Raw genomic sequence first — 22147 nt, 5'->3', positions numbered from 1 at the left:
TAAAATAAACAATTGGCAAGGAAGTAAGTGTAATGTTTATGGTTTGTGGGTACTTGGTAAGGAGGCAGGGTGCGTGCTGGTTGCGGTGCTTACAGTATTATCTTAGTGTATTGATGTAGTTGAGATCTTTGTGTGGGCAAGTATTCTTAGCACCAATACACTAAGGTAATACTGTAAGCACGTTGTTCTATTTATAAGCACCGCAACCAGCACGCACCCTGTCTCCTTACCATTTATTTTAAATCCCCAATGAGCCATAATCAATGTGATATGAAAAATAAGTGATAATGCCACAAATTGTTTATATTCATTATAATGCTCCATATCTTAAAATGAAATGTTACCCAGTAACTGCTTACCTCTGTCACAGCATGGGACACAACTGTTCCACAACAAGATCCGCACTGGAACATAAGGAGAGGAAAATCTGCAGTTCTTCTATCGCAACCCCTCAGCACAGTGCACCAATCTGCACACATTCATCCAGGGGAACTAATGTGCTGCGCACTACTGTTCAGGGTTTTCTATGACAGTGACGTTTCAAATCACAAGGAGTGAATGCACAAAACATAGCACAAGCATACACACACGTCTTCAAGGGATTATTTACTATTCCATATTATACATATGCAGTGAGAAAGTAAGCTGGAGTGATGATGTCATTATTAAGCGGAGTCATGCAGTCAATTTCTAACGGCCAAATAATGGAGATTTTTTTAAAAAAAGTAATTTGCCGTTGGTCCTGCAGTATGTTGCACTGGATGAGGGAGTATTATAGCAGGTAATCCTTACAATTAAGCTTAAATGCAGTGTAGACTGTCCCTTTAATAAAACAAAACAGAAATAATGGGGAGAAGCTATACAGAGCATACCAAATAGCAAGGTAAACCTTTAAAGAAAAAAATCAGAATGCACTCACAAATAATTGATGAATAAGAGCAAATGTCAAAATAAATAATTCAGGAATGTTGCACCTGTCACTATCAGACCTTCTGTCATCAAGGTTGACAGTTATGTTGGAAGGTATATGTCTCAAAACTAATGGCAAATGCATTCTTTAAGATAAAAAACACCTGACAAACGTAACACTGCACATGTATGTAATTACCACGCATGTACCGCTTAACTTAATTTTGGGGATAGTGTTGCTACAATATACAAAAAGGGAACCAATGGTGACCTTTTGTGAGCTGGCTGCTCTAAAGAGCTACAATGGGAAATTAACTGCCCCATGATTAAGGTTATATTCCCTAGAAACCCCAGACAACATGACTCCAACTGTATTAAAAAAGGGATACTAAACTCATTTTTTTTCTTTATTGATTCAAATAGAGCATGCAATTTTAAGCAACTTTCTAATTTACTCCTATTATCAAATTGTCTTTGTTCTCTTTGTATCTTTATTTGAAAAGCAGGAATGTAAGCTTATGAGCCGGCCCATTTTTTATTTAGAACATGGGTTACCCTTGCTTATTGTTGGCTAAATGTAGCCACCAATAAGCAAGCGCTATTCAGGGTGCCGAACCTAAAATAGGCCCGCACCTAAGCTTTACATTCCTGCTTTTTAAATAAAGATAGCAAGAGAATGAAGAAAAATTAATAATAGGACTAAATTAGAAAGTTGCTTTAAATTGCATGTTCTATTTGAATCATGAAAGAAAAAATATGTGGGTTTAGTATCCCTTTAGGACTATCTATGAGATAAAGGAGTGTATCTGAAACACATTGATAAGCATTTTTGCAACATGTTGGTTTACATAAATACTTAAAAATCATAATTTCTTGCAAAACAGCTTCTAATGGTTTGAGGTAGAAGTCCTATTTAATTTAAATGGATAACTTCCAGGGAGTGTGGTTGCAACATGGGTCACAGTAAAAGCACAATTGTGAAGGTACTTTTTATAGGATCTAAGGGGGATGCCACAAATTTAGCCCTGGACCAAGTAGGATCTATGCATAACCATGGGTATCTGGGAGTCCATTTAACATCACCCTGGGAGTCCATTTAACATCACCCTTTCACTGTATAACTGTAAAAAGCTGACAGGAAAATATCTGAGCATCTCTATGTAAAAAAGGAAGATATTTTACCTCACAATCTCCTCAGCTCACCAGAGTAAGTTCTGTGTAAAAAGTTATAATTCAGCAGCTGCCCAGCTGCTGGTATAACAAAAATGAAGAAATGAACAGCAGCCAATCAGCATCAGCAGTGCTGAGGTCATGAACTCTTTTACTGGGATCTCATGAGATTTCACTTAACTCTCGTGAGATTTCATAGTAAACTTCCTTAAACTGAATAGGGAAATAATATGAGTGTGCACGAGGCTCATTCCCTTAGCTGTCCTGGAACAGACATACTGATTTGCTGCTTAGAGTCCTTTGCAATGGGGTTTGAATACTTAGGACATTTTGAGGTAAATTATCTTTCTTTTTTACATAGAGATGTTCAGGTGATATTTTGGGCTCTATTTATCATTCCAATTCTCCTATATTTTCTCCTAAAAGTTCTCATGAGAAATAATTCTCCTATTTATCATTCAAAAATACTCCTAAAATTGGGGAAGTTCGACTGTAAAATTCTCCTACTCTGTTCTAACTCTCCTTGGAGAACATGTTCTCCAAAAAAAGGGTTAAATTAGATCTTTTTAGTCGTATTTCATATAGTTCTCCTCATAATTCTCCTAGTTACAAATTTATCATTTATATTCTCCTGTGGAGGACTGAAAGTTCTCCTGCAAGTTCCTACCTTAAAGTTCTCCATAGTTACAGTGGAGAACAGCATTATAAATCTATTCTCTACCAGTTGTAGAAGCAGTTACACACAAAAAAAGGGCTCTACAAGGTGCAAACATTATCTATAACAAAAGCACAAAAATAATGGTTATTGGAGCGCAATAATAATTTATGATGGAGTAAAAAAAAAATATATAATGGAGCACCAAAATAATATATAACAGAGCACAAAAATGATATCTATTGGGGCATAAAAATAAGATATAAAAAAGCACTAAAATTGAAGCACAAAAACAATGAAAATGTAGATCTATTTTCTTATATGAAAGTTTGCTGAAGAGGGGCGTTAACAAAACTACTAGGAAGGCTGTATAAAGATTTCTATTGGTTTATATGTGATTGACATGGAGAATAGTTGCTTATTTTTAGTGATAAATAAGGAGAAGATACTAATCCGACTGGAGAAATTTATCATTAGTTCTCCCCAGCTCTCCCATGGAGAAAAAAACAACTTTTTTATGATAAATATGGGCGCACATGTGCTCCTCTCCTAAGGAGAGCTGTGGAGAACTGATAGGAGAACAGAAAGGAGAATTCCCTAAATGATTGATAAATGGAGCCCTTTATAGTCAGCTTTTTACAGCTATGCTGCATCACTTTCAAGTGTTTCAACATTTGGGTATCATGGACCTTTAACTCTCATGAGATTTCATAGTAAACGTCGTTAAACTGAATAGGGAAATAACATGAGTGTGCACAAGGCTCACTCCCTTGTCTGTCCCGGGACAGGGATACTCATTTGCTGCTTATAGTCCTTTACAATGTGGTGTGAATACTAAGGACATTTTGAGGTAAAATATCTTTCTTTTTTATATAGAGATGTTCAGGTGATATTTTATAGTCAACTTTTTGTAGCTATGCTGCATTAATTTCAAATGTTTCTGCATTTGGGTATCATGGCCCTTTAAATTGTTCCCTCCCTTAACGATACTATTTATAACCCTAATTTTCACCTATATAATCTACATTATACATAGTTTATATTATAAGATTAGAACACGCTGCACAAAACGTTGTTAAAGTTTACATGATAAATGTAAAGGATAAAATGTGAAAGATAGCAGCTCAAAGGTTACAAAGTTATCATTGGGCTCTGCGGGAATCCCTCAGAATGCACACCACTGGCAAACTGAGAATGTGACGGAGCTAGCGCACAGTCAAAAGGAAGAGGCGGGGTCACATACATGCGATCGAACTAGCAACCACAAAACCCTTGGCTATAAAGTTCCGCCTGCTGCGTTCCTGTCAGAGTGCTGACCAATTAGAAGCGATAAGCTATGTTGAAGGCGGGACAGACTGTAAACCTCAGCCAATTGCGGCGGTAAAAGGCGGGACTAATACTGAGTGGGCGTGCTTACAGTGGAAGCTGTGGGGGAGGGGTCAAAAGGTAAACAAGATGGCGGCTGCCTACTGACTGCGGCGGGGATTGACGATTTCAGATTGCCGGTTACCGGAAACGGAAATACCGAGAATCAAAAACTCAGGACGCGGAGACAGTGCACCCGGAACTTTTTTTTTTTTACAGGAACAGGAAATTATCTACAGTGTAAGCGACGGGTTTAGCATCTTATTAACGGAGGGCACCGGAAGTACCGGTGTAACGGAAAAGCGGGCGTGAATAGTATATTAAGACTAGGTCATTCCGGGATTGTTCAGAGTAAATACCATGATTCGGTGATACTGCAGGGTGAGGCTTCAGGATGGAAAGGGAAGCTCCGCTATATAGCTGCTGTGCAGTGTACGGGTGACATTACCAGGTGCTTCTTACTGTCTTGGACTCTTACCCTGGGTGAGGGGAGAGACTCTAAGCTTGGACAAGATAGGCCACTAGTCATGGGCCACAGACCAGCAACTGATCTAAGACTGTATATGGACTGGAAAAGATCCATGGGGGAATAGAGACAAGTGACATAAGCATTTTGCCTTTTGACATCATCACCTGGGAAGTGGGTTACGCACAGATTAGTTTCCACAGTGACTTCATTATAGGAATTTATTGGGGACATTATCAGTGTATTTGTATATATATTTTCTTTTTCACTGGGACACCAACAACCTACAGGTTTGTTAATAAAATTTGTACGTGTTTGGTGGCTCTGTAAGGTTGCTGCAGAGGGTCTAGTCTGTCCTACCCAGTATGGATGAAGAGGAGTCTCAAGAGATGGGTTTCTTGGGAGATTTGTCAGTGGGTATGGACACCTTCATCCATCGTATTGACTCCACTGAAGTAATATACCAACCACGCCGTAAGCGTGCCAAACTGGTGGGTAAATACCTGATGGGGGATTTGCTAGGGGAGGGCTCCTATGGCAAGGTAAAGGAAATGCTGGACTCTGATACGCTTTGCCGGCGTGCTGTTAAAATCCTAAAGAAGAAGAAGTTGCGGAGGATTCCGAATGGCGAGGCCAATGTGAAGAAGTGAGTGAGAAAAATCTAGTCTGAGATAAACATATATGTGAATTGTAATTTGACTTTTTTTCCTAGGGTGAAGGAATTTGTGTATCAAACGGACAATGGAGTGCGAATAAGCCAGGGCTTGACAAACCCAGGAGCCAGGGAACCTCTAGCTCTTAGAAATTTACTCCAGGTTTCTAACTTTTTGGGTTATTCTCCATGTATCTATTTAAAAATACCACTTTCTGGCTCCTAAAAGTATGTGTGGTTCCTTAATATTCTTACTTGATTCTAAACGGATTTTTAACCCCTGGATTAAGCATTGTAATTATCAGTTTCACTTTTTTTGTTGAATTTCAGATGTGCCTTCACCAAGGTGTGTGTGGGTTTTTTTTTGTTTAGTTTTTTTTAAAGATAGCCCAACATCAGTTGCAAGATATTTGTTTGTTAGTAAAAGACATAAGGCTACATTTTTGTGAAATGGGTGGACAGTATTGTTTGTGTGCATTTATACAATGGGGACACCTCCAAGATGGTTTTGAGGGAGGTAGGTATCAAGAAGGCTCTATGAAATGGGCTAATGTTAAGACTTTTTTTTTGTGGTATGGCCATACAAATAAATGTGCCTGTGGTTGATACGGTCTGCTGTCAGGATGCTCCTCTGAAAGTGGCCAACAACAAAGACTTGAGGAAAAATGTAGGCACAAGAGTATTTAGCAAGAAGTGCTGATATCAAACAATGTTATAAAGGGGAGGTGTTAGTAAAGGATCAAATATATATTTTAAGCCCAAGCTTATTGATGTTTTTTTTAAATTAAACTTTTAGTAAAGATGCTGATGTCAAGAACTAGGAATGGTTTGGTAATGCCTATGTAGAGTTAATTAGTCATGCAGTATGATAGTGACTAGTGCTATTTAACTAATTGGTAGGCAGTGCCTCCAAGGCCTGTATTTAATATAAGCATGCGGACATGACTGCTGGGTAGGGCGAGTGGTATCATTGTTGGTCTGATAACTTTGTTAGTCTTGAATTATCGCACAATATATGTCCGCTAATGCACAAATAGGGATATGTGCACAATAAAACCAAATCTTGATGAATGGTTTGGAGGAGAATTGGAGTAAGATGAGAACAGTCATTTATGCAATTGTATATTGTTTTTATACATTCTGTAAATGTTTGTGACTAGTTACGTTGTTCTTCAGGATTTTCACCCCAGCTGCTATGTTATAACTTCCATAAAAATGTAGCCACAATGCTGCAGGCAACATAGCCACTGTGTGGACAAACCCATGTTAAACACTTGTATGCTTTGCAAGAAACATCCTTGTTGGGAAATAGTGAGCGGCAAGTTTGTGGATTTAAATTCATATTTCTTTGAATAAGTTAGAGTAGACATTTTCATTCGTCAGTTTCTTTCACTGTCAAATGTGGAAGTAAGCATCTGTTGTCTGTATTCGGTTCTTTTGGGAGCCAAATATCCTCTTGTGCAAGTGAAAAACACTGGTCTGGATTTGCACAAGAGGATATTCGGAGCAGAAAGGAGCTGAAAACAGACTCTCACTTCGAATACACATCTCTCTATTATAGGGACATGAAAGTCAAAATTAATTTTTCATAATTTATATAGAGCCAGTAGCGGATCTTCTTGACAAACTGCCCTGGTGCAAATTGTGTGCCCCCCCCCCCCCCAAAGGTAATTCAGTTTCAGTAGTAAGCAATAATATACATGCTGCTCTGTATTCAAGGATAGATAGTCAACCTGCACTAATCCCTGCATTAGGATTGTACCCATTCTGCACATGCCTATGTATAGACTGGTTGATATGGGCCACCTCCAGTACTTGGACCCTGCTGCCTCTGCACTTGTTGCACCAATGGTAGTTCTGCCCCTGGATAGAGCATCTGATTTTCAAGATACTTTTTTTTTTTTTTTTTTTAAATCCATTTTTTCAAAAGCATACCTATGTAGGATTAGGAGCAGTAATGCACTGCTGGAAGCTATCTGTTGCTTTGTGGCTACACACACATGCCTTTTTTTTATGAGCTCATCAGATGTATTCAGCTAGTTGCCAATAATACATTGTTACTCTTGAACTGAGTTTTATTGCTTAAAGGGACAGTATAATGTAAAATTGTTTTTCCCTTTATGTGTTTCCAATTATTTATTTATTTTTTTTTAAATCTGCAGAGTATAAAATGCATGAGCATTTGCTTTTTAAGGCTTATTTGTGTATATTAAATAGCTGATTTTGTGTTTTGAAGCCACAACCTAATAAAATGGGTTGAGCTTGTAGGTTTAATCAGATCTCATTACTTTATTACATTATGTACAAATACATGCTTCTTTATCTTATATCTGTAGGTAAAACAAACTCTAATACTTGGAGAGGACTATGGAAAATACACATTTTATTACTTTCTCTTCTATACCCCACTGGGAGTGTAATTTCATCTGCTGGCTGTGTTTACACAGCTTGCTTATAGCTTGGACCTAAGGCCAGAAATTTTCAGAATGGGTGGGGATACCACTGACTAAATCGACTATTTCAAATGACAATATAAGGGTAAAGAAAATATTTGTAAACCATTTAATACACTCCAGCAGTTAAAGTGGATCATTGGGAACAAATTAAAGGAAATACATTTTTTGAGTAAACTGTCCCTCTAACACCTTTAAACAGGTTAGCTATATGCAAGAAATAGTGCTATAATAAAATGCATTTTCCTATTAGAACAGTTTGTTTTTAAGCGTTGCTTTACATTATATTTACAATTCAGTCATTTTTTCTGTAGCATTAACTACCAGTTTTTAAATAAGTTATCTTTTAGTAGTATTATTATTGTTATAATTCAACGTAAATTGATTTATTGATAATTTGTGCAATAAAAAAATAGCTGTGCGGTCTGCCTATTGGTCCTGGGTATATAAAACCATGTAAAATCTTGTATCTTGACTTGGAAACTGAAAGTGTGTCATATTGTTTTTAATTTTTTAAAGCAAAAACTTATTTTATGTTAGGGTGTTTTTTTTTGTTTTTGTTTTTTTTTAACAGTGGAGTTTTCCAGCAACCAAATTGAGAAGTTTTGTGGTATGTTTAGGCAAGGATTTATGTGAAGATTACATTTCTAACTTTTATGAAAAGCATTGCATGTACCATACATCTCTCTGAGGTGAAAACGATTGCAAACCCACAGCATTTCCTGATACAATTAATGTGTTTGGAGTAGTGATGTGCATGAGACAACATGCATATTTATGTAATTTATTTTTAACATTTTTTATTGGTGTTTAGCAAACAGGTACAGGCAATCAATACATTAGAATTTTCAGAATTGTCATACAAAAAATGTATAGATATTTCAAAATACAAGGTTTTGCACACAAAAAAAGTAACATGAATGTTGCAAAGTCAATGTTCTGCTCAAAAAAGAAAATAGTTACAGAACAAAGGGTATGTCAGAAATTGCAATAATCTCAAAATATAATGGTCTGTATGAAAAAGTAAGCAAACAATGTAGCACCTAATCTTTTAATATTTTATACAGTATATATCCCCGTCAAATATGATTAGATAACTAGTGGAATATTATCCCCAAATATATTACCTTTGGATGAAAAGGGGATTTCAGGGGCAATAGAAAAATAGGGTCACACTTACACCCATGAAACTAAAGTTAACAGATAGCAAATCTTTAGAAAGTACAAGCTAAAATGATATAGTAATATAAAGAAATCCCTTCATAACAAACAGTGGCCTCTCTAGGAACACACAGTGTATTAGTCAACTAGTAAGGGGGATGTAGAGAGGAATCTAACAAAATAGGACAATTTATGAACCCTTAATATATTTCGAAGGGTTATGCAGCAGATCACTTGTAAATTTTTATTTAGTAAATAGAAAGGAAAGGGGTTTTTAGTAAAACTCTATATTAAATGAAATATAATGATCTCTATATACTTTTCAACCTTCAGAGACTGTTGAAGGCCACTTTTGGACCCTTTCTTATCAATCTAGTTCAGACTATCAGGATGGAAATATGCAGACGTAAATAATATTTAAAGAAACATGAAGGGTATAAGTGATATTAAGTTACCACCAAATAAATAATAAATAGGGGCCTCTCATGGATCCCTAAAATATTACCTTTAGACTTAAAGGGTGACTTTAGGGGAGGTAAAGCAATTATAAGAGGGATCAAATCAAAACCTAATAGCAACAGTTTACTCAGAAGTAACATGCTTAAATTCCTTACTTATAGCTTAGACTGATTAAATTACAGATGACAAAATCACAGTAGTATTTTATCAACATATGTAAATGCATATAATTTATATCTATGTCTGTAGTTTACAATGTTCCCACAGTTAGTACTGTATAGAATACAGGCCAATACCTTCTATGAAGTTTACTCAAATTTGTCAAATGTTAGGACAATAAGTGCACTGTTCCATATAGGATGATCTCCCATTATCTAGCATAGTCTTCATGAACAGAATCCTATATAAAAGACTACAGCCATTATGGACATAGAGAGGCTAATGAACAGTCTATGCAGTCCTCACTTTAAAGGGACATAAAACAAGTTGGGATAGAGACAAAATATAATATGTACTTTAATTACTTTACCTGCAAATGTATACAGCAGTGCCTCAGCATTAACCCTTTCTTTTAAGTTTCTGATTTGTACAGCTCTAACTCCCCCTACACAATTCCTTCTATGGCTGTATCTATCTCCACCTTGGATTTGGTAGAATGCAGACTTTAACAGTCATTATCTGCTGGAGCATGTCTAGAAGCAAGTAAGCTGCTGTGAACTCAGTTGAAATACAATGCCTGTGTTTCTGATGCTAAACACTGATAAGGAGAGGTAGATCAGACTTCTCCAGACAGCATAGTTATCTAACTAATTTTTCTTATATTTGAAAATTATTTTAAAATACTTGCCAGCAATTTTTAAACAATTTTTTTTATGCAAACTAGTTTTACTTAATTAGCTCTTTTAGGATATGCACTGATCTTAAACATGTTTAATGGGACTTTAAGGAAGGGATGAAAAACAAAAGGCATAATTAACTCCTCCAGCGCAGATCCCTCTGACAGTACTAAACAGAAATATATTTGCCTTATTTAATAATGGTATCCTGTATGTAAATTAGCCACAATAAAATGTACACTAACTAATATGGGACACAGTGGAAACCAAGTATACACAGACAACACACAATTGTACAATGCTAGACATAAATCTTTAACATGTAACTATCATGTAGTCCTAAGCACATTTTTAAGTCTTATGCAGTGTCTATACATTTTGTTTAATTTACTATCAGTATATATTATATGCAATATGTATTATCATACCAGGAGGATGCTGTCATGGCATCTATATATCGGTACCAGACCTAACATCTTGCCTGAGGAATACAAAATTATAGGCTCCTTGCAGGGACTGAGCTAGCGGTAACACATTTCTCCCATGTACAACCAGACTAATGCAAATCTAGTCTACACCCGTTCTCCAGTATGTGTTCACCAGTTTGAAAATATGAAGGGCATACAGCCTCATGCAAGTTCTCAACAATATCTTCTAGGCACCAATACTGCGCAGTCAGGAGCCGGACGCTCTCCCGGGCGCGGCTTCACAAAGCACTATTAGTGCACTTACAGGATCCCAGTAGCTCTCACAGAAACTAGAGCCCTCACTCTAGCTAAAAAAATCGCTGGAATAAAGAAGAAACCCTGCACACTTTTGCAGATGATCCAAAAGTATCCAAGTTAAATTGCTATACAGAAGCAGGTAAGTCAGGAAGAGACACTTTCGGTGATAGCTCCCCTTTCACAATTTCCTCTGATCTCGCTATAGGTGGGTGTCTCAAAGGCAACAAGGTAGGAGGTTGAGCTGTGTACAAATAGGATGGTCATGTATAGCTGTAGCCTTTTTTCCCGCCTCCATAGCTTGTTCTGCGCCATGTGTCAGGGTTCCCCACCGGCTCCATAGATGAGCATGTCCATCTTCTCACAGAATTCTCTTTCAAAATCCTCTAACAGGCTAAATAAGAACCATACGAAGTTGCATAAGGCAGTGGGAGGCCACAGCTTAAGAAATGGCTCCGGAGCTCTGTTGCTGACGGGGTATTTTAGAAAGAGGATTGTTAGCTGACTTGTAATAAGCAAAAAATTTTTAAGAGTTTGTCAAGCTAAACCTTCAAAGCTGGAGCAGCACTCAGAGCTGTGACCAGTCATGGCCACTGCCTGGAAGTTCTCCCCCATGCATGTTATTTCTGCTGTAACGCTGGGTGTTGAATAGTGAAACAAGTATTTGTGTCTATGCTTGATTTTGAATAGTATTGATAATTTTTTGTTTTCATGTGGGCTATGTGTATGTGTGGTTGTTAAGTCTGTTACTTTGATGTTTACATATTCTTCTATCAATGAATTGAATGAAATTAATGTTCCCTCCAAATAATTGGATTGCTTCTTTAAAACGGCTATGATTACGGCTTGAATGCTGAAATGCTTAAGCTGTTTGCAACCTGTTTTGTAACATGGATGTTTTTGTGATGGACTGTCATTTTTAACTCTTTTTGAATAAATGTTACGTTTTTTGTCACATTCGATTCACCTTTTTGTGACTCTGCTTTTTTAAAATGTCTTATTTTGTTCATACCCTTTGAGTGTATAACTGTAATTTTTTACTTTTCTGGATCACTTCTATGTTTGATATAAATTAGTCAAGCTATATTTTAGGAGTCCACTTACTTTAGAAAAATGCTATCCAACGCGGAGTTGGATAGGTGCTTTTGCTTAACTGTTTTTTTTTTTTTTTTTTTTTTTTTTATATTGCCATAGATTCCCAGATGGTTTAAATATTGGGTCTGACCTGGGCAACATGCCACACACCCCTACTGCTGATGTCACACTTTGCTATACTTTGCTATATAATCATTTTAAGACTTCTTTTACAGTAAATATTCTGCTGTATGTACATTTCAGCGTACTGAGTGGATATTACCAGCTAAAGATGGAGACATTTAGTCTGTCTGTTCTGGAACCCACTTCTTCACCTTTTTCTCTTGTAAGGTGTATCCAGTCCACGGATCATCCATTACTTGTGGGATATTCTCCTTCCCAACAGGAAGCTGCAAGAGGATCACCCACAGCAGAGCTGTCTATATAGCTCCTCCCCAAACTGCCACTACCAGTCATTCTCTTGCAGCTCTCGACACGATAGGAAGTAGCTAGAGAGATGTGGTGAATTTATGTAGTTTATCTTCAATCAAAAGTTTATTATTTTCAAATGGTACCAGAGTTGTACTGTTTTAGCCTCAGGCAGAAAGTTGAAGAAGTCTGCCTGTGGTTTTTGATGATCTTAGCAGGTTGTAACTAAGATCCATTGCTGTTCTCACACATAACTGAAGAGATGATGTAACTTCAGCTGGGGGAATGGCGTGCAGGGTCTCCTGCTATGAGGTATGTACAGTTTAAATTTTTCTAGAAAAATGAATATGCTAGAAAATGCTGTTAATACCGGATTTATTTAAGGTAAGCCTGATTACAGTGATTTAATAACGACTAGTATCATGCTTGCTGTAAAAGGTAATATTCTTATTACTTTCTCACATTACTGAAAATAAGATAACGTTTGCTGGAAGTGTTTAAACGTTTTTTTCTACATATTGGTGATAAAACTTTATTGGGGCCCAGTTTTTTCCACATGGCTGGCTAGATTTTGCCTAGGGATAGTTTTTTATGGCCCTCTCACTGTGAGTACAGGTTGGGAGGGGCCTAATTTCAGGCCTAAATCGTGCAGTAGTTTTTGCAGCTTGAGACTTCCAGCTTCCCTGAAGGAGTCCCCTGAACACTTAGGACCTCTACAAAGGGTTTTTGTGCCTTCAAAAGTCATTGTATGGGCAGGTAGGGCCACAGCAGAGCTGTGGCAGTTTGTTGTGACTGTTAAAAAAACGTTTGTTTTTTTGATCCGGTTTTGAAATTAAGGGGTTAATCATCCATTTGCAAGTGGGTGCAATGCTCTGTTAGTCTATTATACACACTGTAAAAATTTTGTAAGATTTACTACTTTTTTCACTGTTTTTCAATTTCTGGCAAAATTTGTTTCTCTTAAAGGCACAGTACCGTTTTTATTTTTTGCTTGTTTACATTTATCAAAGTGTTTTCCAAGCTTGCTGGTCTCATTGCTAGTCTGTTTAAACATGTCTGACATAGAGGAAACTCCTTGTTCATTATGTTTAGAAGCCATTGTGGAACCCCCTCTTAGAATGTGTACCAAATGTACTGATTTTACTTTAAGTTATAAAGATCATATTCTGTATTTAAAAGATTTATCACCAGAGGAAATTGACAAGGGGGAAGTTATGCCGACTAATTCGCCCCACGTGTCAGAACCTTTGACTCCCGCTCAAGTGGCGCCAAGTACATCTAGCGTGCCCATGGCGTTTACTTTACAAGACATGGCGGCAGTTATGGATCATACCCTTACAGCGGTATTGTCCAAACTACCAGGGTTACAAGGAAAGCGAGACAGCTCTGGGACTAGAAAAAATACAGAGCTCTCTGACGCTTTAGTAGCTATGTCTGATATACCCTCACAATATGCAGAAGCTGAGGCAGGAGAGCTTCTTTCTGTGGGTGATTTTTCTGACTCAGGGAAGATGCTTCAACCTGATTCTGATATGTCTACATTTAAATTTAAGCTTGAACACCTCCGCGTGTTGCTCAGGGAGGTTTTAGCTACTCTGGATGAATGTGACACCATTATAGTGCCAGAGAAATTGTGTAGATTGGATAAATACTATGCAGTGCCTGTCTACACTGATGTTTTTCCAATACCTAAAAGGTTTTCAGAAATTATTACTAAGGAATGGGATAGACCAGGTGTAACGTTCTCTCCCCCTCCTATTTTTAAGAAAATGTTTCCAATAGATGCCGCTACACGGGACTTATGGCAAACGGTCCCTAAGGTGGAGGGAGAAGTTTCTACCCTAGCTAAGCGTACAACTATTCCTGTCGAGGACAGTTGTGCTTTCCTAGATCCAATGGATAAAAAGTTAGAGGGTTGCCTTAAGAAAATGTTTATTCAACAAGGTTTTATTCTCCAGCCTCTTGCATGCATTGCCCCGGTCACTGCTGCTGCGGCCTTCTGGTTTGAGTCTCTGGAAGAGGCCTTACAGGTAGAAACTCCATTGGATGATATACTTGACAAGCTTAAAGCGCTTAAGCTAGCCAATTCATTTGTTTCTGACGCCATTGTTCATTTAACCAAACTAACGGCTAAGAACTCAGGTTTTGATATACAGGCGCATAGGGCGCTATGGCTTAAATCCTGGTCAGCTGACGTTACTTCAAAGTCTAAGCTTCTCAACATTCCCTTCAAGGGGCAGACCCTATTCGGGCCTGAACTGAAGGAGATCATTTCTGATATTACTGGAGGAAAAGGTCATGCCCTTCCTCAGGATAGGTCTAATAAATTAAGGACCAAACAAACTAATTTTCGTGCCTTTCGAAACTTTAAGACGAGCGTGGCATCAACTCCCTCTAATGCAAAACAAGAAGAAAATTTTGCCCAGTCCAAGCCGGTCTGGAGACCTAACCAGGCCTGGAACAAAGGTTAGCAGGCCAAGAAGCCTGCTGCTGCCTCTAGGACAGCATGAAAGATCAGCCCCCGATCCGGTAACGGATCTAGTAGGGGACAGACTTTCTCTCTTCGCCCAGGCTTGGGCAAGAGATGTCCAGGATCCCTGGGCGTTGGAAATTGTGTCCCAGGGATATCTTCTGGACTTCAAAGCTTCTTCCCCAAAAGGAAGATTTCACCTCTCACAATTATCTGCAGACCAGATAAAGAGAGAGGCATTCTTACATTGTGTTCAAGACCTCCTAGTTATGGGAGTGATCCACCCAGTTCCAAAGGAGGAACAGGGGCAAGGCTTCTATTCAAATCTCTTTGTGGTTCCCAAGAAAGAGGGAACCTTCAGACCAATCTTAGATCTCAAGATCCTAAACAAATTTCTCAGGGTCCCATCTTTCAAGATGGAGACTATTCGAACCATCCTACCTATGATCCAGGAGGGTCAATACATGACTACCGTGGACTTAAAGGATGCTTATCTTCACATTCCGATACACAAAGATGATCATCGGTTTCTCAGGTTTGCCTTCCTAGACAGGCATTACCAGTTTGTGGCTCTTCCCTTTGGGTTAGCTACGGCACCAAGAATCTTTACAAAGGTTCTGGGGTCACTTCTGGCGGTCCTAAGGCCGCGGGGCATAGCAGTAGCCCCTTACTTAGACGACATTCTGATACAGGCGTCGAATTTCCAAATTGCCAAGTCCCATACGGACATTGTTCTGGCATTCCTGAGGTCTCATGGGTGGAACTTGAACGAAAAGAAGAGTTCTCTATCCCCTCTCACAAGAGTTTCCTTCCTGGGAACTCTGATAGATTCTGTAGAAATGAGGATTTACCTGACAGAGGACAGGTTGTCAAAACTTCTAAATTCCTGCCGTGTTCTTTATTATACTTCTCGCCCTTCGGTGGCTCAGTGTATGGAAGTAATCGGCTTAATGGTAGCGGCAATGGACATAGTTCCGTTTGCCCGCCTACATCTCAGACTGCTGCAACTTTGCATGCTCAGTCAGTGGAATGGGGATTACACAGATTTGTCCCCTCTACTAAATCTGGATCAAGAGACCAGGGATTCTCTTCTCTGGTGGCTCTCTCGGGTCCATCTGTCCAAAGGTATGACCTTCCGCAGGCCAGATCTGGGGTGCAGTCTGGAACTCTCTGAAGGCTCAGGGGTCGTGGACTTAGGAGGAGGCACTCCTTCCAATGAACATTCTGGAACTAAGAGCGATATTCAATGCTCTTCAGGCTTGGCCTCAGCTAGCGGCAGTGAGGTTCATCAGATTTCAGTCGGACAACATCACGACTGTAGCTTACATCAACCATCAAGGGGGAACAAGGAGTTCCCTAGCGATGTTGGCGGTTTCAAAGATAATTAAATGGGCAGAGATTCACTCTTGCCATCTATCAGCTATCCATATCCCAGGAGTAGAGAACTGGGAGGCAGATTTTCTAAGTCGTCAGACTTTTCATCCGGGGGAGTGGGAGCTCCATCCGGAGGTGTTTGCACAGTTGATTCAACGTTGGGGCAAACCAGAACTGGATCTCATGGCGTCTCGCCAGAACGCCAAGCTTCCTTGTTACAGGTCCAGGGATCCCAAGGCAGCGCTGATAGATGCTCTAGCAGCGCCTTGGTCCTTCAACCTGGCTTATGTGTTTCCACCGTTTCCTCTGCTCCCTCATCTGATTGCCAAGATCAAACCGGAGAGAGCATCAGTAATTTTGATAGCACCTGCGTGGCCACGCAGGACTTGGTATGTAGATCTGGTGGACATGTCATCCTTTCCACCATGGACTCTGCCTCTGAGGCAGGACCTTCTACTTCAGGGTCCTTTCAACCATCCAAATCTAATTTCTCTGCGGCTGACTGCTTGGAGATTGAACGCTTGATTTTATCAAAGCATGGTTTCTCAGAGTCTGTCATTGATACCTTTTAATACAGGCGAAAGCCTGTCACCAGGAAAATCTATCATAAGATATGGTGTAAATATCTTCATTGATGTGAATCCAAGGGTTACTCATGGAGTAAGGTCAGGATTCCTAGGATATTATCTTTTCTCCAAGAAGGATTGGAGAAGGGTTTGTCAGCTAGTTCCTTAAAAGGACATATTTCTGCTCTGTCTATTCTTTTGCACAAACGTCTGGCTGAGGTTCCAGACGTGCAGGCGTTTTGTCAGGCTTTAGTCAGAATCAAGCCTGTGTTTAAACCTGTTGCTCCGCCTTGGAATTTAAATTTAGTTCTTAAGGTTCTTCAAGGGGTTCCGTTTGAACCTTTGCATTCCATAGATATTAAGCTCTTATCCTGGAAGGTTCTGTTTTTAGTAGCTATCTCCTCGGCTCAAAGAGTTTCGGAGTTATCTGCTTTACAATGTGATTCCCCTTATCTCATTTTTCATGCAGATAAGGTAGTGTTACGTACCAAACCTGTTTTTTTACCTAAGGTGGTATCTAATAAAAATATCAATCCGGAGATTGTTGTACCGTCACTGTGTCCTAATCCTTCTTCAAAGAAGGAACGTCTTTTACACAATCTTGACGTGGTTCGTGCTTTAAAGTTTTATTTACAAGCTACTAAAGATTTTCGTCAAACATCTGCATTGTTTGTTGTCTACTCTGGACAGAGGAGAGGCCAAAAGGCTTCGGCAACCTCTCTTTCTTTTGGCTAAGGAGTATAATACGCTTAGCTTATGAGACTGCTGGCCAGCAGCCTCCTGAAAGGATTACAGCTCATTCTACTAGAGCGGTAGCTTCCACATGGGTTTTTAAAATTTGATACTTTTGCTTCTTCGGAGGCTATTTTTGGGAAAAAGGTCTTGCAGGCAGTGTTGCCTTCCGTTTAAGCGCCGGCCTTGTCCCTCCCTTCATCCGTGTCCTATAGCTTTGATATTGGTATCCCTCAAGTAATGGATGATCCGTGGACTGGATACACCTTACAAGAGAAAACATAATTTATGCTTACCTGATAAATTTATTTCTCTTGTGGTGTATCCAGTCCACGGCCCGCCCTGTCATTTTAAGGCAGGTGTTTTTTATTTTTAAACTACAGTCACCACTGCACCCTATAGTTTCTCCTTTCTCTTGCTTGTCTTCGGTCGAATGACTGGTAGTGGCAGTTAGGGGAGGCGCTATATAGACAGCTCTGCTGTGGGTGATCCTCTTGCAGCTTCCTGTTGGGAAGGAGCATATCCCACAAGTAATGGATGATCCGTGGACTGGATACACCACAAGAGAAATAAATTTATCAGGTAAGCATAAATTATGTTTTTTTTTTTTTTTGTGAGACTGTTCTTCTATTAAAGCATCAGTTTCCTTGGATAAGGAGAAAGCAGTGTTCTACTCATCCTGACACAGAAATGATTCTTATAACTTTTACTGGTTGTTATGTTTGTTTTTCAATTATTCCTGTTAAACTGCTGCGTGTTATCTGCCCTCAATTTTTAGATATAGATAACGTCACTGGAGTATAAATAATATAAAAAGTTTATTTGTTTACTTTTGCTTGCGAGGCAGAGGTATAGTACTGTTAAGCATGACAATTTGCTAAGTTGACCATTCAGTAGTGCTATTTACACATAGTTTATAGTTGTTTCTAATGTGCCTATTAAAAGTTGAGCAAATTCTCTTCTGTTTATGCGTATCCTCTCTTATGTGTTGCTTACATAGTTTTGGTAAGAAAATGCTGCTTTAGTAGCAGTTGCATTGCTGAATCAATTGCCTCACTGTCTAGTCTACTTAACCTCAAATGGAGCCAACCTAATCCAGTGTTCTCTGGTTGTGAATAGCACCTACTACATGATTCACTTTACTGTATAAGTTTTCAATTGCTATTATGATAACCTGAGCATACAGGGCTACACGGCAGTGTCTATTCTATTATTTATCTTTCTATAGAGAGATAGCAACTTGCCACTCATATTTAAATGTTTCTGCAACTTATCTTTTTCTTTTTTTTGAATAAGCAAAGCATATAGAGATAGTCATAAAAGAAAGTAAACATTTCTATTTGTACATTGTTCTAAGTTCCCATATTATTGAGAAACGGAATAGTTTCAAGTTCCATGTGCATGGTAAGTGTATCCAATTGTAAAGTTCATTACTAAGAAATCGTGCAAAGGATATGTCATTTCAACTAAACAAGCAGCACATTTGCAAAATGGAAACATAGTAAGAGAGCATCATTACAGGGCTTCTATTCGGAGCTTAAGGGAGTTTAAAGTTTCATAGTTTGGAATCATAGTGGGGAGCATAAGTATGGATGGTGATAGAAATGCAACCACATAAAATATCATGGTAAATCAACCGTTATAAAAAGGGTTGTTATAAAAAGTTGAGGTAACCAAAAAGAAAAGAGATTACTGTGTGTCTGGTCTGTGATGCTCTGCTCCTGGTCTAGTTTCCCATTAAAAGATCATGTTTTAATAAAAAACAAGTTTGTCAGTTGTAAACTAAAATTTATTTCCTAAGATATGGTGAGTCAGCGGAATCATCAATTACTAGTGGGAATATCACTCCTGGCCAGCAGGAGGAGGCAAAGAGCACCACAGCAAAGCTGCTATATATGTCACTTCCCTTACCCATAACCCCCAGTCATTCTTTTTGCCTCTGTTCATGGAGGAGGTGAAGTTTTTGGTGTCTGAAGAAAATTGAACTTCAGTCAAGGTTTTATTATTTTGAATGCTAGAGTAGGTTTACTCTGACTTCCTCTCAAGACCGGGTGTAGCGTTTTCCTAACCAGTTGCTGCCCCTGTATAGAAATCCAGAGTAGGTTTACTCTATTTTCTTTTTTCCACAGGTCTCTGTAAAGGAGTGGCTTCCTCTCATGCAGGGTGAGCTGTCTTCCTGCCAGACAGCTAGAGGTGCAGGTAAGTGCCTTTTGTCTTCTGGGGCTAAGAGGCTGGCACTGAAGGGGTTAAAGCTCTATGCACGTAATGTGGGACACAAATCCTTTATAAAGGATGTTTAAAGGGACACTGAACACAAATATTTTCTATCGTGATTCAGATAGAGCATGCAATTTTAAGCAACTTTCTAATTTACTCCTATTATCAAATTATTTTCATTCTCTTGATATCTTTATTTGAAATGCAAGAATATAAGTTTAGATGCCGGACCATTTTTGGTGAACACACTGTGTTGTTCTTGCTGATTGGTGGGTAAATTCACCTACCAATAAACAAGTGCTTTCCATGGTTCTGAACCAAAGAAGTCTTCTTTTTCAAATAAAGAAAGCAAGAGAACGAAGAAAAATTGATAAAAGGAGTACATTAGAAAGTTGTTTAAGATTGCATGCTCTATCTGAGTCACAAAAGAAAAAAATTGGGTTCAGTGTCCCTTTAATGGCAGGAAGCAGGCACTGATTTTGTGACTGAGACAGGGATTATTACTTTTTTAATTGAATTTTTAAAACTATTTCACCTTTTTTATTTATCATGGGTTGTATGTTGAGCTGAGCTCTTTAAGGGTTCTAGGACTATTTATTCATTCATGTGTTAATCATTCCTTTTTTCACTTTGTGGATTGTTACTGGTGTGCTGTTCTTAAAGGGACAGTAGATGGTAATTTTTTAATAAAGATTTTTTTTCTTAGATTATGGTCCTAGCGTCCCCTATAATTCAGTGGATAAGTTTCACTTGTCACTGGTTTAACATATTATGTATTGTGGCCAAAATTGTTTGTCTTCAATTATGTGCTGCATGCTTAGCCTGGATCCAAGTTTGGATCTCTCAGCCCTATGTCTCTCTGGATGAAGCGATTCTGGCAATGCCACAGCTTTTCCCTTGACTGTCCTAAGCCTTTATGGCGTCACATGCAGTGCCCTGCAGGTCCTCTCAGTCTCCTGGTGGAGCTTAATTGCCTGCGGATATTGCTGCCCAGGTATTTTTGATATCTGGGGCATTATCTGTTTTTCCTTTTTCTAAAGGGAAATCACAAGAGGAAAATCAGAGGTTTAGTTTGTAAAGTTTCTGTATCTCCTGCTGCTATACTGGTTGCCTTTCCTCATAGATCTGATGAGGAGAATACGTCGGTAGTCTCTGAGGGTAAAATCTCACATTTGGACAGTGTAATTCTTTCATTTGATACTGAAGTAGTATTCAGATTTAAGCTTGATACCTTCGTGTATAGTATATAGGAGGTTTTGGCTACCTTGGAGCGACTCCGATACGTCTGTCGTTGTCAACCCTATAGAATCTAGTAAACTTTATAAGTACTAGGATTCCTCTGTGGAAGTTTTTTCCTGTTCCAGATCTTGCTAGGAGTTTTTTTTTCACAGGAATGGAAGAAGTCAGGATTTCCTTTTTTCCCCATCTCCGGTCTTTTAAAAGGACGTTTCCTGTCACTGTCTCCATTAGTTATCAGGAGCGCATGGTGCCTAGAGTAGTAGGACATTTCTACTCTGGCTCAGAGAATTATGATTCCTAGAGAGGATTGCTGTCCTTTCAGGATCAACGGCTATGCTGATAACTTACATGGAAGTTTGTATTGTCACTCTTTCAAGTGTGGCATTTTGTTTGGTGCAATTCCTCTTTTGATTCCATTTTGGTAGAGACTCCTTTTAGAGCAGATCCAGTACAGAATTAAGGCTCTTAAAGTAAAGGTAAAGTTGCGGCTCTCTGATCATTCATATATGTAGCCTATGCGCTAATATATGAAAACGCTAACTTTTAATAAAAAAAAAAAAATATTGTAAAATTATATTTTTTATATATTACATTTGCTATTGACAGCACCGTCGCTCCACCCTCGATTTGACTTCCTGGTAAGTGCTCTATCCCATGTAGAAAGCGGCCCCACCCGCTTTCTGCGTAAGCAGCCAGGCTCACTCCCTATTAACTAAGATGTGCGCATTGTGTTGGGCATGCACTGTAGATAGAGGGGGCGGTTTGTCTACAATCGTGGGCACCTAATGGCCAGGATTTCAATTGGATGCCGGCGTTTACGTCACCATAACAAAATATGTGACACAGAGCCGGGCATTACGCTGAACTCTAGTATTTAAGGTTTGCAATGTCATATCGTTTATTATTCAAAATGAAAAAAATTTATGAATTAAACTTATGTTTATTTTTATTGATCTTTCAAATCCTGCTTTTCATATGGTGCAACTTTACCTTCACTTTAAGCTAGCCAGTTCTTTATTTCTGATGCTACCAAACTAATTCAGCCTGGAGCCAAGATATCTGGCTTCGTTGTTCTAGCCCGCGGGGCGTTATGGACAGTGGATTTTTCCTCTGAGTCCAAGTTTCTGGTGCATCCGTACAAGGGTAAGACCTTGTTTGGTCCTGAGCTGACAGGAATAGTTCTGATTAAAAGGAGTTT

The 22147-nt window shown here is 38.8% G+C and overlaps 1 protein-coding gene across 1 annotated transcript in view; it reads left to right on the top strand.

The window, feature by feature from the left end:
• Positions 1-4158: 4158 nt before the first annotated feature.
• Positions 4159-22147, top strand: part of STK11 (serine/threonine kinase 11) — a 243293-nt gene continuing 225304 nt past the window's right edge. The window contains exon 1 of the mRNA XM_053702810.1: positions 4159-5211. Within this exon, the coding sequence (XP_053558785.1) occupies positions 4931-5211 (281 nt within the window). The 5' untranslated portion in view covers positions 4159-4930. The remainder of the gene's footprint in view (positions 5212-22147) is intronic.

This window comes from Bombina bombina, chromosome 2 (genome assembly GCF_027579735.1).
Source record: "Bombina bombina isolate aBomBom1 chromosome 2, aBomBom1.pri, whole genome shotgun sequence".
Taxonomy (NCBI): domain Eukaryota; kingdom Metazoa; phylum Chordata; class Amphibia; order Anura; family Bombinatoridae; genus Bombina; species Bombina bombina.
This window is presented reverse-complemented; position numbering and strand designations above follow the sequence as displayed.